Raw genomic sequence first — 18,650 nt, forward strand, 5'->3', positions numbered from 1 at the left:
ATTATAATAACTTATACTGTCTTTTTACGCGCATAATAAAGAAATCATTAAAAAATCATAATAAAGCATAGTGCTATGGTGAAATCATAAAGGGCTGCATTTCAATTAAATAGGCCTCTATGCGCTGCGGGTTTAATATGTGCTTTATTTATATGCATGTAGGTTACGTGCATCTCAGAGCGGCTCCATTCATAGTAAATGCTGCTCCACACAAACTGTTATCATTTACATGCGTGGAAAGTCGCTTATAACGTTCATCTGGGAACAATGTGCACCATTTTATCAGACTAATAAGGTAAATCATTTATAAACCTATGCCAACAAAGGAGAATACATCATTATCTTTCTAAATATGTTAACTGTTCATCGCGACTTCAAGATAAAAGGTTAAACCCTTGCTCGGAGTTTGCACGTTTCGATGTCCACATGCTCTTGTTCAAGAAGTGACACTAACTGTAGCATTTCTGTCATAAAGAAGTGGCCAAGTATTAAAGATTAGATGGACATTTGAATTAAATGTTGTTTAGTCAATATTAAACAAGGATTAGATCGCTCTGGGACAGTTCAATACACTACAAACACTTGGTATACACTTTTTTGTCAATCGGGATGCATAAAAAAAACTTCAGTGCCTATGCATAGTGCCCTGTCAAACAGAAACAAATAAAAGCACCATCATAATTTTACCAGAGCTACCATGAGTTTAATTGACATTTTTGCCTTGATGACATATCTAAACAGAAAGTTGACAAACGTCAAAAGACATTTATTTAGTAAATATTCAGTATTCATACGTAAATAATCATACACCTATTCATATAATGTAAAACATATGAAAAACATTTACATTAATGCAAAAGCGGGTACTTTTATCCAAAGCGACACAAGAAGAACAAAAGCAATTTGCCATTGAGCTAACAATATTTTTAATATACAATGCCAGGTTTATTTGATAACTATATTAGGATGCATGCTAGAGAAGCTCAGACAGATCGATTGGATTGTTTACATGAAGGTTTTCAACCCAATTAAACCATCAATTTGATTATAAACAGATTATCTGTGTACATGTAAACATAGCTGTTGAGAGTAAACATCTATCCCCAAAACTAATGATGGTTTTGCAAACAATTTACAAAAATCTGCTCTGCTTGTGTTTCATTAATGAGGCTGTCCTGCTGCTCAGATTCATTTCACCTGTCTCCTCTAGAGTTTCAGTAGAGATCTCAGAAGACTTTAAAATTTCCCAAGATATAACATTTTGCAATCCAAAGTCGGAGATCTAAGTCATACTATTCACATTATTAACTCTTAATAATATAAATAACTAATTAATAACACTTTTACTTTATGTCAACAATTGTCCCATTTTTACTTTTTAGAATTAACATATGATACAAAGTTGATGCATAACTGAGAACTAAACTACGAAAAAGCGCCCACTGAACAGTAAGTGTTTCTGTGGTGAAAGCGATGGGTAAAGCAGTGGGGAACAGAGCGAAGCCACAACTAGAGTATAAACCTCCTCGGTACCATCTCGCCACCAAACATCCGTCAGACAGTGTGGTGAACATCTACAGTCTACAGCAGTCAATATAAACCTGTAAGCCTGTGCCAGATGCAATTACACAAGCTTCTGTCTGAAAGATGGTTGTGTTGGCATGGGGTGTGTTTACGTGTGTATGGATGTGTGTGTGTCAGCTTGTTTGTATTTCCTCTGGGTACACACACCTGAATGCATCTTTGAGCGAGTAAGACCTCTGCTGACAGGAGAGTGGAGAAGTTTGTTTGAGGAAGGTAAGACGAGCCAAATAGTGTGTAAATGAATTGTGTGTTTAAAGATGCTTGTTGATTTGGAATGAATGAGAATCTGAATATTCATTACTGAGAAAATGTGGATGGAGATGACTCAGAAGCAGTACTGGGGAGGATAGGGAGAAACAGGGATGTGATAGAGAGAAACGGTTTGAGAGAGAGTCATAAAGCAACTCAGACTCACATGGAAGATGCGTTTGACACCTGAGGCCAGTTTCTCTGTGCGAAGTTTCCAGAGGACGGGCTGAGGGGAGTTCAGGACGAAGACCAGAGGTTTCTGGTGCACATGCAGGGACTGGATGGGCCGCAGATGTAATGCCACCTGAACACAGCAAAGAAAGAGGTCAAATGAGAACGGCAAAGAGAAAAGGGAAGTGAGTGCTGAAGACAATGAGGAATTTCACCAAAGACAGATAGGACACATGAGGCTCCGAACTGTATAAAGTCCTCAGAGCCTCAGCTGCTGGAATGACTTTTCAGACACCTAATATTATGCAGCCAATATAGAATTACAATCAAGCTAATAAAATTTTGTTATGATGCGAGACACTATTTTCTATTCTGATACACATTTACACTCATATGTTTTAAAGGTGTACGGAAAATATGTTACTTTTAAAATTTCATTTTTAGGAAATGTCTGATGAAAATGTTTTCTTAACTCAAACACTCAGTTTACAATTGCTCTTGCGTTGTAGCATACATCTCATAATATTTTAAGCACAAGAAAAGCTGCATATTTCATACATAGGATTAGCCAACGCAACGGCTATAAAAATCATGCTAGACAAAGCTTTTATTTATATCATAAATAAAATACAGTTCACTGAAATCCCCCCACAACTCCATTTGCATTTATGGTGACCCCATGTGTGGTTTTGACCCCAATGTGGAGAACCTCTGTGTCATAAAAACCTCCCATTCCTCTAATCCAAATGTCTCTCCTGTCATCTTTTCTCTTTCCATTCCATTCCCTCTTTGCCTGCATTCTGTAGTTCTTTTTTAGTAATGTCAGTGCCAAAAACATGACTACAGCAGCACTGTGGATGCCTGTTACTCCTTATCAGAGTTTGTGCCATTTATGTCTCTCCACCCTGCTGATAATCACACAGTGACTAAGAAAGCCGTGTTTTTCTTTGGATGGCCACAATATGTGGCCTCACTGGTATTTGAACTTTCACACACAAGCTCTTTTGTTCAAAAAAGGTTGTGATAGTGAATTGAGCGAGAGAGCTGTTCAACATGGATGGATGGATTAATGAGGATGAATAGTTTATACAGATTGTTTCTACTTAGTTTGAGCTTTAACATTATAATATACACAGATGTTTAGCAGATATTCAGCTTATTTATATTTTGCATTATTTTTTAAATGCTGGCCTAATGCTAGAGACATGCAGACAAATGTCTCTGGCCACTGCCCCGTGTTTGGTTCTTGTTTTTTTCCAGTTTTTTTAAGAAGGTTCATAAAATCTACTTTAAATAAAATGACTAGTCAGTGAAAATGAAAAAAAAAAATGAAAATATACAATTTCGCACTTACCCATTATAGAGATAAAAGAGAGAAAAAGAAAGTTGTGGATTTGGGTTCTGTCACTTCAAATGTTCCAAAATCTGATTGTGACGAGTGGGGGCGGGGCCGAGAGCCGTGGGAACAGAGTGAGGCGGGTGGAGTAATTGATAATGAGTGACACCTGCACCACTCACCGGTCTCGAGTCCCTCGGAGGACGCGGCCCCTCACGGACGACTGTCGCGCACAAACAGAACCAAAACACAAAATTAAATCCAGCCCTGGTCCTCTCTCCTCTTTCACTGTCGTAACTCCTCCTTTTATCCTTCTGGAGCTTCTCCGTGGGACTCGAGACCGGTGAGTGGTGCAGGTGTCGCTCATTATCAATTACTCCACCGGCCTCACTCCATTTCCACGGCTCTCGGCCCCGCCCCCACTTGTCACACTGATTTAGATTCTGAGGAGCTGTTTAGCTGGTGTTTTGTTGCTCTATACCTGGGCCTGCAGTCTCTGTCGGGGCCTAATGGGCCAAATATAACCTGCTGATTTAGGGCCTGCAGTGGGGTCGAAACTAAACTCCATTCTAGACATGATTTGATTAACTACCTCTCAACACTGACCTGACAAACAAGCACTGCCTCGTCACCTTTAGACCTTTATTACTGACCCTCTTCATCTGTCGGGCACTGACCGATCACCTACAGTTCAATTTGCAATCATTCAAATAAAAGTAACTTACATTTCTGTTTGTTCCTCATACAAAGCTTTAATAACACATTAAAAGATCACAATTATGATACTTTTATGATGTTTTGTGGTCTTTGGAAGCTTGAAAGCGTATCAGTATACTTTTCAAAATTTCTCATCCTGTTTCCCACTGCATAACAAAGTTATGGAACAAAATGATGGTGAGAAAATTATGCTAGTATTTTCCTTTAAACTCTGAGAGGTCACTCAGGATATTTCATATAGTTTGAAACAGTTCCTTTCACGGTTGGCCTTTTATCTCACTGATCTAAACTTGATTCTCAGGCTAATACTATTACACACTTGAGAACATATTCTCATGACTTCATCAGAACAGCCAGTGTTGAATTATTCACTTAACAAATTAGTCAATGAAACAATCAGACAGTGAAAACCTAATCTGGCAATGACATTATCTTAGATCCAGTCAAAACAGCTACAAAAACTTGTTGGCTTTGATGCAGTTACTCAATGTGTTCGACTGGGAAAATTTTTGAATGCACTGCATATAAAAACTTTATTTATGTATTATTACTTGCAACTAAAACACTGATACCTCATTTTATTCTTACTCTTGAGAGCAATAGTCAGGTCCAGAAGGCCATGTCCAACCAAACCATTTCTTGCAAACTTTATGTTTATGGCCAAAAACCTAACATCTTGTTGAAATGCCTTATGACTTTTATGAACCCAATAATTTAATTTATATTACTAAGTATGACTCATGGTAATGGAGACATCTGCATGGTTACAATGGACACGTCCCAAATGGGACACTTGATGTGGATGTGTGGTCTTTTGACTTTCTTTTGTGTGTATCTATGCATAAGATCAAAGGCTGTCACATTTTAAACTTAAGACTTGAAAGGTGCTCAATAGCACCCCTATGTAGCTGCAGTGCACACTTGATAAGCCAATTTGAAAACCTACAATACAAAATTTGTGTAATTTTAACTGCAAAATATTGAAAAAATGCATTGCGGGGAAAAAAACTGTTAATAGGTTAAAGGGTTAGTTCACCCAAAAATGAAAATTAGGCTGTGTTTTACTCACCCCAGAGCCATTCTAGGTGTATATGACTTTCTTCTTTCAGACGAATCCAGTCGGAGTTATATAAAAAATTGTCTTTGACCTTTCAAGCTGTTTAATGCCACTCAGCGGGTGTTGCATGCATCAGTCCAAAAGAAATTAAATAAAAAGCGCCCATCCATTAAAAAAAAGCGTCCCACACGGCTCCGGGGGGTGAACAAAGGCCTCCTGTAGCGAATCGATGCGTTTTTGTACGAAAAATATCCATATTCAAAACGCAATAATCCCTTTAATGTAGCTTGCGCCAACAGTTGTACACGGAAGCCGTGTGAGACGCTTTTTTTAATGGATGGGTGCTTTTTATTTAACTTCTTTTGGACTGAAGCATGCAATTCCCGCTAAGTGACATTAAACAGCTTGAAAGATCAAAGACCATTTTTAATATAACTCCGACTGGATTCGTCTGAAAGAAGAAAGTCATATACACCTAGGATGGCTCTGGGGTGAGTAAAACACAGCCTAATTTTAATTTTTGGATGAACTAACCTTTTAACAGTAAGTTACCATGTTATATACAGGGAAAAACTGTAAAAGATCTAACCAGAAATTTCATGTAATTTTACAGTAAAATGCTGTTAATAGTTTTTGTTATCAGTTAGGTACATTTGGATTTTATGTTACATCTTCTGTTGTTTAATGAATGTTTATTGCATTATTTAAGTGTCATATGTTACCAGGATGGTGTTTTGTCTTTGTGTGAATGACTCTTGCACCTTCTGTATATTAGTATACTTCAGCTTGTTTGTATCGTTTGTTCTGTAAATGTGTGTACAGTTTTTCCATATTTTTTACTAAATTATTCTGGCAACCACAGCTGCCAAAATTATTTTGTAAAAACTACATTTTTTTACAGTGTATGTTACCAAATTGTGGATTGGATGTAGTAATATATAAAATAATTTATTGTACATTACCGAGTTTGACTAAAGGTAACGGAGACTTCATTTGAATGTTAAAAATGGGCATGTCTCAAATAGGACACTTGATGTGGACATGCGATCTTGTGGCCTACACTTATATGTATCTGTCCACAAGATCTCAGATCACTGTCACATTTTTCTCACGGTTCAAAAATCTCACGATTCAAAAAGGTAATCAACAGAGCCCCTATGCAGCCTCAATGTGCCCTCAATACGCCCTTTTGTGAAATTATGTTGCCAAATTGTGGATTTGATACAGTAATTTACACAGTAATTTGCTGTAGTTTACAAAGGACATCATCTGCATGCAAAAAAAAATTCTTAAATGGGACACTTGATGTGAATGTGCATGCTTGTGGTGTTCACTTCCGTGTATCTATCCTCAAGATCACAGGCTGTCACATTTTTATCTTATGGTTAAAAGGTGCTCAATAGCGCCTATTCAGCTGCAATCCGCCCTCAATAAACCTCTTTGTTGGGGCTGAGAGTGCCATTTGGGACAAGCTCAGTTTGTACCTAGTCCAACAAAACCAAATGAGATAAAACAGCCATAAACTTTGCCATTTCAAGATGTCCGCTTTAGAGGAAGCAGATGTGTTGGTGGATGGAACTCGGAGGCCCAGAGCTACGTAATAAGTGGCTCCCCCGCAGCTGTGGGAGGACGCTAGAGTAAATAAGAGTGTTTAGCAATGAGCCCAATAAAAGTGTGGCAATAATCATAATCATAACAGCAGGGCCTTCAGAGAGCAGAGAATGGAAGATATTACAGAGTGCTTATCACAAAGGGTCTGGCAGACACAGAGCGGACTCAGACGCACAAGTAAGAGACTCTCGCTTTTTCCTCCACTGGATTTTTTTCCATTCACTTGCTTCACTAATGTCTGTACTCAGTGGAAAATTTTCAATAAGCATCTAATATCTACCCCTCTCCCCTCTGGATCAATCTGAGCAGACATCCACAAACAAATCATCAAATGATCAAAATCAAATGATTTTGACTATAGAGGGAAAAAAATAAACTGATAAATCAATCAATTTGCTAAATAACTAAAGGGTTAGTTCACCTAAAATTATAATTTTTTTGTAATTCACTCACCATTAGGGCTGTGCGATATGGACAAAAAAAACGATTGTGATTTCTTTGATCACGATTCTGACACACACACACACACACAGACATGCTTTAGAGTCATTAATACATTCAGTGTGAATTTGAAACATATTTCCAAAAGAAAACCAATTAGAGCTTTATCAAAAAGCTGTAACATGTCTCTAGAACAGACATAAGGCAAAATAATCACTAAGTAAATGTGTAACAAAATGTCTCTAGAACAGACATATGGCAGAAAAAAAAGCCCTATGTCCAGGGATTTTTTTTTTTTGCCATGCATTGGTCATAGAGCTCTTTGTGGCGTTGCCTCAGATGTTTAACTAGATATGTTGCGCCAAGTTCACGCATACTCTGTCTGCAGTGCGTATACAGTATGTGTATGCGGTGCAGAAGCAGCACGGACTCATTTTGCTTTCGCACAGGACGCGTTTGCAGTCCGCTCCTGATCCGCGGCTGTTTACCACAAACACAACATTTATCCATTATTTTGATTTCAAATCCAAACGTTGTTTCTGAAAATGCTTTTTCAGCATTGTGATTCTCTTTTATCACAGTACAGTAATACAATCTTTCATAGACATATTCACGTTTAAACTCAATAAATATAACTTTGTTTAACTACCACCACGAGTGCCATCTATTATTGCCTTGTTTATCTAAAAGTGCACTTTTCCTTGTTTTAAATCTAGCCAAAAAGCTATGTGTTGACTGTTGACTGTAAAACAGTAGACTTTAATTATATGCATTTATGGTGTAATTAATTTCTATGTTAATCCATGTTAATTTTTACGTTGAATAATACGCTGTCACTTTAATTCAGCACGTGTGCAGCACAGCAGAAATAGACTTGGGCAAATAGACTCAAACTGGTAACACTTTGCAGTTTCGAATTATGCCTTTACTGTATGACCAAAAATTACGGAGTAGTCTATTTTATGTTTCAGCTGTTTGATCGCCCCAGCGCCTCACGCGCACACTAAGCTACTGCATTCATTGGAAACAGCGCAGCCGTTCACCGTGCTGTTCGGCGTGAGACCCGCTCCACTGTGGCATATTTTTGCTAATTATGATATTTTTCCGTCGATACTGGAATGCGCGTGAACTACAAAGCCTATTTACCTATTAAGGCTAATAGTTTAGCTTCAGCTACATCACGAATATGGACACATTTGGATTTGTGCTTGAGAGAAGTAAGCCGAACTTTACCTTACGTTTCTTTATAAATTAATTTGTTTTGGCATGTTTATTGCTTATTACTATATTATTATATACTGCAATTATATTTATCCATTAGAATTATATATTTTTCATGTTTGTGTTTATCCCGTCCCCCCAAAAGTGCGGCCCCCCTAAAAATTGTGCCTGCCCCCTCACTTTGTGCGCTCTGGCGACGACCCTGCCCGGGCCTATAGACTCCGTGCAGAAACGATCGCAGCATGACTGCTGCAGACACACTGCTCCTGAAGCGCACTGCCAGACCGCAATCGCGTGCAGTGTGAACGCTCTGATCCATTAATATGGGCGTGGAAAAAATACGCACCACAGACGGAATGTGTGGACCTGGCGTTACGTTTGTATGCCCGCCTGGTCTGTTCTGTTCTCATGCTCCATTTAGGCGTGCTGCATTCTGATTGGTTCAGATAGCATACTGCGGGAGGTCGGGGCATGAAAAATTGTGCTATAAAGCGATTTAGAAATCGAGCAAGCTCAAATCGCGATTTTATGATGATTTTGATTAATCGCACAGCCCTACTCACCATTATGTCATTCATAATGACTAGACTTAATGCCATAAGACTGGCAATTATCTTCAAAACAACAGCGGCTCCTCCAATAAAAATTCAAAAGGTCTACACCAAAATTTTGATGCTTCAAAAACTTCATAAAGGGGTCATAAAAAATCCATATGAATCAAATGGTTTAATCCAATTCTTCTTAAGAAACATGATATGCAATATAATGAACAGATTTAATTTAGGTTTTTATTCACATATCCCTAGAGCACATAGTACCTGTAGGTGGAAACTCAAACATGTTTGCCTCATGCACAAACCAATGAGGTTTGTTCTTGTGCGTCAAGTAAGTACAGTTGGGCTTTCATTATAAAATCTTCACTTGTGTTTTGAAGATGAATGGAAGTCTTACAGGTTTGGAATAACATGAGAGTGAGTAAATTTTCATTTATGGGTGAACTATGCCTGTCAACAAGAACCAGAGAAAGAAAATGGATGAAAGTTTTGTCTAAAGAAAGGGACGTGGAGAGTTATAAGGAGAGGGGCTCAAGCACAAACTCTCCTGGTTGTAAAAATCATGGAATTTCAGAATCAGACAAAACAAATGAGTCATTTAGAGAAGGCACAAACACAGTCGTGCCACCGTTCCAAAACTGCACCAAGGTGAGAAGCAAATTACCTTGGCTAGGCATGAGCTAAAATCCCAGCTCTCCAGAGTAAGCTCACATACTCCCCATCACACATTGCTGCTGAATTGCAGACAGAGTTGTTAAACTGAGCAAAGCCAGGCCTCAGAAGAGTGAAGTGGTTGAGATGATCATGTTTTGAGAGATAAAAAGAAAGGCATGACCAGTGTGAAGTCCAGAGTGTGAGTCTGGACCTGATTTCACAGGCCGCTGCACTAACCGCTGTCTGATGATGTTGCGGGGGCCCGTCCGGCCTGATTGAGTTACAAAGAAACTACAGGCTCTGATAGAAGACAGCTGCACCTCCCTGTACAAACCCAGCACAGAGGCTAGCATTACTGCAGGGGGTGATGGGAAACCGATCACACCATGTCATTTAACTCACCAGCAACCAACCATTCAAATCAACAACCCAACCTCGGTGAGAACAAACAATGTCAGCAAGACACCGCAGTTCCTGTGTGGAGACTGTGCTGTTCCTGTCTATCTGTATTTGAAACCTTCATAATTCTTGCATTCTCATGTAAAACACTAATAAATCAACTCTGTCAACTCTCTATGTACTGTATATATCTCTCTTTCACTGCTGACAGCAATTCCCTGTTAAAAGGAAAGGGTGTTGACATTACTGATAGAGCTCATTATGCGACTGATAGTCCTCCCAAAATTTCAGTTCACTAAAACATCCTCTAATTAGATGCCAAATAATGTAAGATAAGCAAAACATAACAGTCACAGTGTTCCCTTGGGCCGTGTGAAGATTTGGGGAACGGGTGGGAAACAGGGAGTTTATTTAGGAGAACGATAGGCAGATGATATGGAATCATAAATGGGGAAATGAGGAAACAGACAAAGATGGTGGTTGGATGACAAGTCCATTTTAAGGATGTCAAAAGTACTGTTACTTTGCAAACAATTTAAAAGTAAAATAAAAATCAGTCAATTGTATGGGTAGTATAAAGTACCAATTTGGTAAACATTTTTCTCTTTATATTATTAACAATTTTAACAACTGCTTGAATACGAGTGGATCTCATTTGAATAAGCATTGCTTAGCCACTTAAAGGATGAGTTAGCATTTTCATTTTCAAAATTGCTAGTGACAATAAAAATTTCACTGCCATTGATAACAACTACTGAAATTTTGGCATTGTGACAATCTTAGTCCTAGTCCAAGCAGAAATAGTTTAAAACTATTTTAACTATGGAAGTCTATTGTTGCTCACAGTAAAGAAAAAAAAAAGTCAATTTATTTCTTTCAATTTTCTCAAAATTGCAGCTTATTTCTTGTAATTGTGTGTTTTTTTGTCACAGTTGTGACATTATTTATAGCAAATTCTGACTTTATACCTCACTTTATATCTTAAACTTTATTTGTGATGTTGCACTGTCATCAAAAGGAAAAAATGGTCAAAATCTGTGCCTATAGGGGTAAAACAGCTTTGTACTTTGTACCTTTTTTGTATATATCTCAATTGTGACATTATTTCTCACAACTGCAACTTTATTATTTAAAACTGGTAGACATTAGATCTCGAAAACAACTCTTTCAGTTATTTATAATGTTTGTTTTCTGGAAATAACGCAATGTTTGCACATTCTCTGTGACTGTGTCAGAGAAACACACTGTTAACATTGCTTAGCGAAGCAGAGATTTGAGTCAAGAGATTTTCTTGTAAATTTGATCAAATCACTGCCATGTGTCTGTGCATGAGCTTTCCTACCACTCCGTTTGACTGCACTCTGTTTGAAACAATGTAGAGCTATGTGAATGTTTGGCACTGTGTGTGTGTGTGTGTGTGTTGTTTGACTGCATCTTGGTTCTTTCTGGATGGCTGAAAGAGAATAAATGAGGTAAAGATTGAGGGCCAGATCAGTCTGTTGAGTTCTGTTATCAGCACTGCTCAGTGATCTGTGACCTCTCAACCTGAAGCTCCTTTAGTGCACTGTAATGTCTATCTGCCTGTGTCTGAGCTCACAAACACACAGATATATCTACCTCATCAGCTCTCTGTGCAGACACATCAAAGCACATGGCCAACCGATAGCCATCACACTTTTTGTGTACTTTTTGTAAATTTGGGGGCACGTCTGGATGATAAATCTGATAGCCCTAAGCCTCCTGATGTGTGTTATCTGACAAATGTGCACAAACACATGCTTGACCTCATTACAGAAGACCACAGACACAGGTTCTACTTTCTGATGAACATGCACTTTTTTGCGAATTTACAAAAAAGCTGCAAAATGCAGTATTTCAGAACAAAAACCCAAATCATATTCACTTAATTCCCGCAATTCAGTTTAACCAGGCATTAAATATGCTAAATTTAGGCGGGAGTACTTAAATTTGCTTCTATTATTTTCAGCATAATCACACCCCCTTTCTATGTCAATGTGGCTCATTAGATTCATATTATATATAGATTATTTTCTAATTTCTCAAACTATGAAAAAGTATTTTGTCTATTTTTCCTCTAATATATATATATATATATATATATATATATATATATATATATATATATATATATATATATATATTATATAATGTATATATATATATATATATATATATATATATATATATATATATATATAGTATATAATGAGTGTATTTCTCTAACTGCACTTATTATTTTTTCATTTGTTTTAAGTATAAACAAGTTAAAAAGATGTGAAAAAATATGCAATATACACTTATTCAAGATACATTCTTTACTGTAAGTACAAGTCTTAATATTTTATGCAGTTTTGCTCCTCAAATAAATGTATCCTCTTTTAAATATGTTTTAGATGGTTTTAATATAAAACGTTTAATATCTTTAAAATATTAACAAAAAGACTAATTATAAATTAAGAAGTAATTTTTTGCAGTGCACAAAACAGGCAATTTGCTTGGTGCAAACGTTGTGCTATTACCACAGAATGCAGATGATAAAATGATTAAAATGATGATCAAATAATGGAGAATAGCTTTAGATATAATGTCAATTGTTAAAACTGATTCTCAGGCTGGAGGTGGCGGTGTTGTCCCTGTCCCCTTCACCTCGTCAAAATTTCATGTTTGGGTTTGCGAGGCTCCAGTCTCTCTATCTACGAATTCCACCTGATAAAACAATCATCCGCTCTGCCTCATGCTGAGCTGCGGCCAAGAGCTGGCGTTTGATGTTTAACTTTTGCTAAATTGATTAGACAAAGATGGCCTGTGAGTTAGATTAAACTGGCTTGGCTTTGTTTATTTTCAGCCACGCTGTGGAATCACACTCTCTGAGAGGGATAAGAGACACGGGCTATCCGCTGTTTGCTCTCATGTTGCTAAGAGAAAATTAAGTTTGTTTGTCAAAAGATAGAGCGTGGTTATTTTTATGACACAGCCAGTTTTGACAAGGGAAATGCCACACCCTGTAAATGTCGGATAACTCCCATGGCTCTGCACTGTACCGATGGCAATACACCAAAAGTATTCTGATACTAGTTTACAGAGAGTAGACCAAAACTAATAGCACATGTACCACAGGATTTCACCTGTTACCACGTGAATATAACTTTAGACGCCTCGAGTCCATCTTTGTTTAAATGTTTGCATTACTGATATGTATTCATCTGCACAATTATTTAAGTTACTCTTATCTTTTTTGAGTCTATCAATATTTTGGCTTTTTTTGCCCTCACTAGCTTTCTTTAATCAAGTTTGAAACTGGTGGGTCAAGACCCAAAAATGCTAACAAAAACAACGAATCAAGGATAGCTAATAATAAGGATTTTTAATTTTTTTAAGGTAATTAGGCCATATTTGGCGATTTTTTTATGGCTGCTTGGTTGATAGAAAATTTGTTCTGTTTTCATTTGTTTGTGAATAAATGGAGTGTAAGATAATGTTTATTTTCATTAGAGCGTGTTTGTGTACAACTAATTTGCTATCATTGAATTGTATGGTCATCTACCATCCTGCTATCACCATCAGCCACTGAAAACCCCATCATGCACATGACATACTTACAGTATCCATTCAAAAGTTTGGCGTAATGGCTTCTGAAGATTCAGCTTTGCCATCACAGGAATAAATTACATTTTAAAATATATATATTTAAAAAAAAATTTAATTCTAGTATTTCACTGTTTTTAATGTATTTTTGATCATAAAAATGCAGCCTTCATGAGCATAAGAGGGTTCTTTCAAAAACCCATCAAAAAGAGTAGTGTATGGGTTCAATTTGCAACCAAATCTGCGTCCTGAAGTACAACCAGCTGAGAACCACTGCTCCAATCTCCTTCAGCTGGTATATTTATTCTCATTCTGAGTAGTGCATCTAATCTAGTGTAAATGTGCCATAGAGTAATTCTTCTCTTATCGGACTGCAGAGTTCCTCTCCAGAACACACGCTCTTGTCCCCACTACTTACTGGCCTTATCACATCTACTGCCACAGAATGAACGCTTTGTTTCCCCTCTCTTCGAGACGCTCCAACCATCCACACACACACACACACACACACACACACATACAGGCTTGCAGGCAGAGAGAAGGGTTCTGGCACTTTGATCCGTAGGTCACTGCGGAGACTGATGAGATCATTGCAGTTTTGTTCATTGTGATGAAGGAGAGAGAGTTAACCTGGAACTAAAGGATTACCGCCCCAAGCGGCCTGTGTCAAAACAGAGTCATTCTCTGCCGCAGGAGTATCAGACTACCACCTTCCAGCCAGGCGTTTGTGGAGGTGGCAGTGATAGAGGGAGCAGATTGCAGGCTTGAAAGGGCCTCTCTGACTGGGCTGGTTTGCTGTTGTAGCAAGGCTTTCAGTGCAACTGTGTTTGAAGTGGAGAGAATCCGCCTCCCTGAACTCTTTGGATAAGGATACAGAGATCCACAGAAATATCTCTTATTTCTCAGCTCTCACAGCGAAGGAAAAGCTGTCTTGACGTACAGGGCTGAAGGGATGGCCACAGACATGGCTCTTTATCAAAAGCGCAGAAGGAAGACTCCTTAATGAGTCAGGATCTTTCTGCTCTGCCAAAAGAACATTCCACTGCATCGTCTAACGTCATCCCAACCTATATTCTCAGAAAAGCCAATGTGTTGTAACTGAAGCATTCCACTATTAAGACCCCATGAAATTTTAGTCCATGTCTGTTATATTTAAAGCCAGCTATATGCTAGTTAAAACTGACACTTAAAAAAAAAAAAATAATCGATTAGCTGGTATAATATAAAATATCAGCCACTGGCCACCCTGTTTTTTTTTTTATTATTGTTTTTTAAAAAAAATGGTTAATTGACCATTAAAAAAGAAACATAATGGTATGGCTGCACGATTAATTGAAATTAAATCGCAAAGGCGATAAATCGCGATTAGGCAGAAGCTGCAATTGTCATGCTTATCTTTCAGTGAAGCATGGTTCTGTGATCAGCAGTAAATCTCCATTCGAAGGCCAGAGGGCGCTCTCACGCGGAAACTCCAAATACGCATTGCAGAAGAAACCCAGGAAATACTTATAGCGGTTGCTGAATAAACAGAACATTTAACTGCTTTCATTAATTCAACGTGACTAATAAACACACAACTACGACAATAAATGGTTTATCCGAGTTCGTCTTATTATAATTTTTATTATAATAAAGTATATAATAATGCAGTGCTAATCGACATAGTCTTTATCACTGCTTAGAATACTATGAAATATGTTGCGTGCCTTATTCTGTGAAAGAAGCCACATCATCTCACAGAAGGATTTATTTCAAACACCTGACTGACGTTATGAAGTGAGTTTGGAGTAAAAACGTGGTATTTTCACGTGCTTTCAGATGGAGCAGCATTTACTACACTAGGGCTGGTCCGAATACCATTTTTTGAGCTTCGAAGCTTTGGTAGTAGTCAACACAGAATATTCAAAGCTTCGGAGGGAGGGGGCTGAACATATTCTTCTTTCTAACACTGTGTCTACACCGGACGCGACAGTTGTTGTGTTGCGCCGCAACAGCTAAAGTCCGTTTACACTGGAGAAAGCAACCGTTGAAAATCATTTGAAATTTGTGTCAGTACGTCATAAATAGAATGCAGCAGCAGTTTACTGTCAGGAATTTGTCGTGCCGCACTGTGCTGCATCCAGTGTAGACAGCATAATAGGTTCTATTGTATTTTGTCGCACGCGTCCGGTGTAGACACGGTGTAATAAAGGCAGGAATCTCTCTGTGCCAGTCTGTCTGTTTGCAATTTTATTATGTCGAGAACCGTTTATCCAATCGACTTCACCTGTGGCGGGTATGTTGCTGCGGACCCAAGGGAGTGCAGTGTTGCATTTTGGTGCAATATGGACACGCGACACATTCAGAATTAATAAACTTTTAATAAACTGCAGAACAGCGTGTTCGGGAAAAAAAAGAATATTCGAATCTAAAAATTGAAAATCGAATTCAACCTATTGAACGAATATTTGAATATTCTGGTCCAGCCCTATACTACACAGAGCCGTAGTTCACTGACAAGCTACGCAAACAGCTTTCATAATCACAGAATGATTTCTTTGATTTCATAATAGCGCAATTAAATCGTCTGCGATTACGAACAGGTTTTGTGTCGCTTGTCAGTGAACTACGGCTCTGTGTAGTAAACACTGCTCCATCTGAAAGCACGTGCTGGAGATTTACTACTAATCACAGAACCGGCTTTACTGACAAGATGCGCATGACAATCGCATTCGATTAATCGTGCAGCCCTACATAATGGTCAATTTAATACATTTGTATATGGCCACAGGGCAATACAATTTCATTTAAATATAATGAATACATACACAACATTGCTGCAATAACACTATTTATTTTATATTTACTAACATAATCTCAAATAATTTGACAATTAATCAACTAATAAATAATAAATTAATAATAAAACCAATAAAAAATACATGTGTAAAAAAAAAAGACACTAACTGGGAGAACTTATTCAATTAAAAGCTTCCAAATATCAGTTGATCACTGCTGAATTGACGTAAACTGAAAGCTACTGGCTGGTTAAAAAAGGACAAGACCTTTGATATGTCCTGACAGCTTCCTGTTTCAAAAGGAAATACTTCAACACAGGAAAGAACTGAGTTGATCAAACACTTTCTTAGGGTCTCTAGAGTTATTTTAGCACTTTGGCCTCTTTTAACTGGTATCGAGCATGGAGGTACAAAAGTATACTTGGACAGGACTCAAAACCTGCATATCTGCATATGAGCACCATCATCTGCCACAGCTCTAACAAATATATATACAGCATATATATGTATAAAGTCACTGAAGTAAAAGGAAGTAGTTATATTTTCAGAGAGAGTGATCAGAAAGTAAAAGCATTATGCACAGTCACTGCTAGGTGTTCAGTTTCACTTAATTAGCCAGTCTGGACCAGTGCCACAGCTGTTACAGAGCAAAATGCAGCTGTGCATTTCTCTCTATTATTGAGAGGAAAACACAGCCTGGGCCGTCTGCTGTAACAATGTAAAACACACTGGCATTAGGAAAAGAGAGAGGGACAGGAAACCGTTCCTTCTGATTTGCGCAGTAAAATGGAAATATGTGTATGTGTGAGGGGAGCAGAAGAAGGGAGGCTGTGCTTGGGAAGGATTTTACATGAGGATGTTAGTTCAATGTGAATAAGAGGCCAGCACTGACACCTTGCAGCTGCTGTCTGAGTGGTAATGTATTTCTATGTGTTAGTGCAATAAACAATCATTCATAACATACTTTTTCATAATTTTATTTTTTTCCCAGAGGTCCTTTTTTAGTTTTAGTAATGTTTTTTTGTGCCAAAACAGACATAATTTAATTTTATGCAACTATTCTCCAGAGAAAACAGGGAGAGAACTCAACTTTAGAAGTAAACATCCTCTTTGCATCTGAAATAAGCAGCACTTACACACAGGTTGCAAGTTTTCTGTAGAATCTTTTAATTTGTCCTGCCTAAACTTCAGGTTTTAATAAGAATTAAAGAAACTCCTACCTCTTTTTACAGATAGTATCACAAAGCCACAGGAACATATTTGGGAGTGAGAAGTAATGGGATTGGACATGTCGCAGGCAGGACTCAAACCTGCATCACCCATATGAGCATCAGGGCTCAACATATCTGAAGCAAAAGTGCTAACCCCTTCCAAAACAGTTTGCGCTTTCCAGTATTACACTGTAACAACAAACAAGGTGTGCTAAAAAGTGCAGCACAAAGTTTTAAATTTGGACTGAAATTAAATGATACAATAATAGTAAAATATATAATGTACACTGTAATAAAATGTAAAAAATTTAAACTGAATTCCCTGCATTAAACTTTATATTTGATGGTATTTTGCATTGTTTCTTTTTAGTTATTGCTATCATTTATGTTCATTTGGTTTTTGTTACATCTTATGTTAATTTGTTTATTTAGCTATTGCAAATTTAAGTTCAGTCCCTTAAAACCTAAAACGTTGATCCCATATTTTTACGGTAAAGTTCTGGCAACTGCCTTTTTTTAATTACATTTACTGTAAATTACAGTGTAAAGTTACAATTTACTGTAAATTACAGTGTAATTAAAACTTCAAGCACTTAGTTGCAACAGTACTTGCATTAAGTACAAACTCCCCAAAATAATACTTAAGCACAGCAATAAAGTACAATTACTATGTACTTGAGTTTTGATCATGACCCCAAAACACTCTTGCTCACAATTCTGAGCAAATGTCTTCACCTCTATCTGACAGGGTTAAGCCTGTGAGGGGACGTGGAGGATTTGGAGCGTTTGGAGACTAACCTTGCCGTAATTTCTGACTGACCAGCTGCATTCATGCTGACTCTATAAACAAGCATCCAAGACCCAGTCCAAAACAAACAGGAGAATGGCCACTTCAAACAAAACAAGATGAATTTATGAACTCTACGCCCTGACTTTCCAAGAGGCTGCATGACAAACAGCTTGCAAATTTCACACAATATGAAGGGCAAGTGATACTGTTATTTCTATCAGGAGGATACGAGAAAGACAGGGTGCGTGTTTGGCCAGTCTCTGAACTCAGAG

At 37.7% G+C, this 18,650-nt stretch overlaps 1 protein-coding gene across 1 annotated transcript in view; it reads right to left on the bottom strand.

The window, feature by feature from the left end:
• Positions 1–18,650, bottom strand: part of LOC107564431 (transforming growth factor beta receptor type 3-like) — a 137,102-nt gene that overhangs the window by 59,723 nt on the left and 58,729 nt on the right. The window contains exon 4 of the mRNA XM_016249523.1: positions 2,000–2,137. Coding sequence (XP_016105009.1) covers positions 2,000–2,137 — 138 coding nt within the window. The remainder of the gene's footprint in view (positions 1–1,999; positions 2,138–18,650) is intronic.

Source organism: Sinocyclocheilus grahami, unplaced genomic scaffold (assembly GCF_001515645.1).
Source record: "Sinocyclocheilus grahami isolate Dianchi unplaced genomic scaffold, SAMN03320097.WGS_v1.1 scaffold934.1, whole genome shotgun sequence".
In the NCBI taxonomy this organism is placed as follows: Eukaryota; Metazoa; Chordata; class Actinopteri; order Cypriniformes; family Cyprinidae; genus Sinocyclocheilus; species Sinocyclocheilus grahami.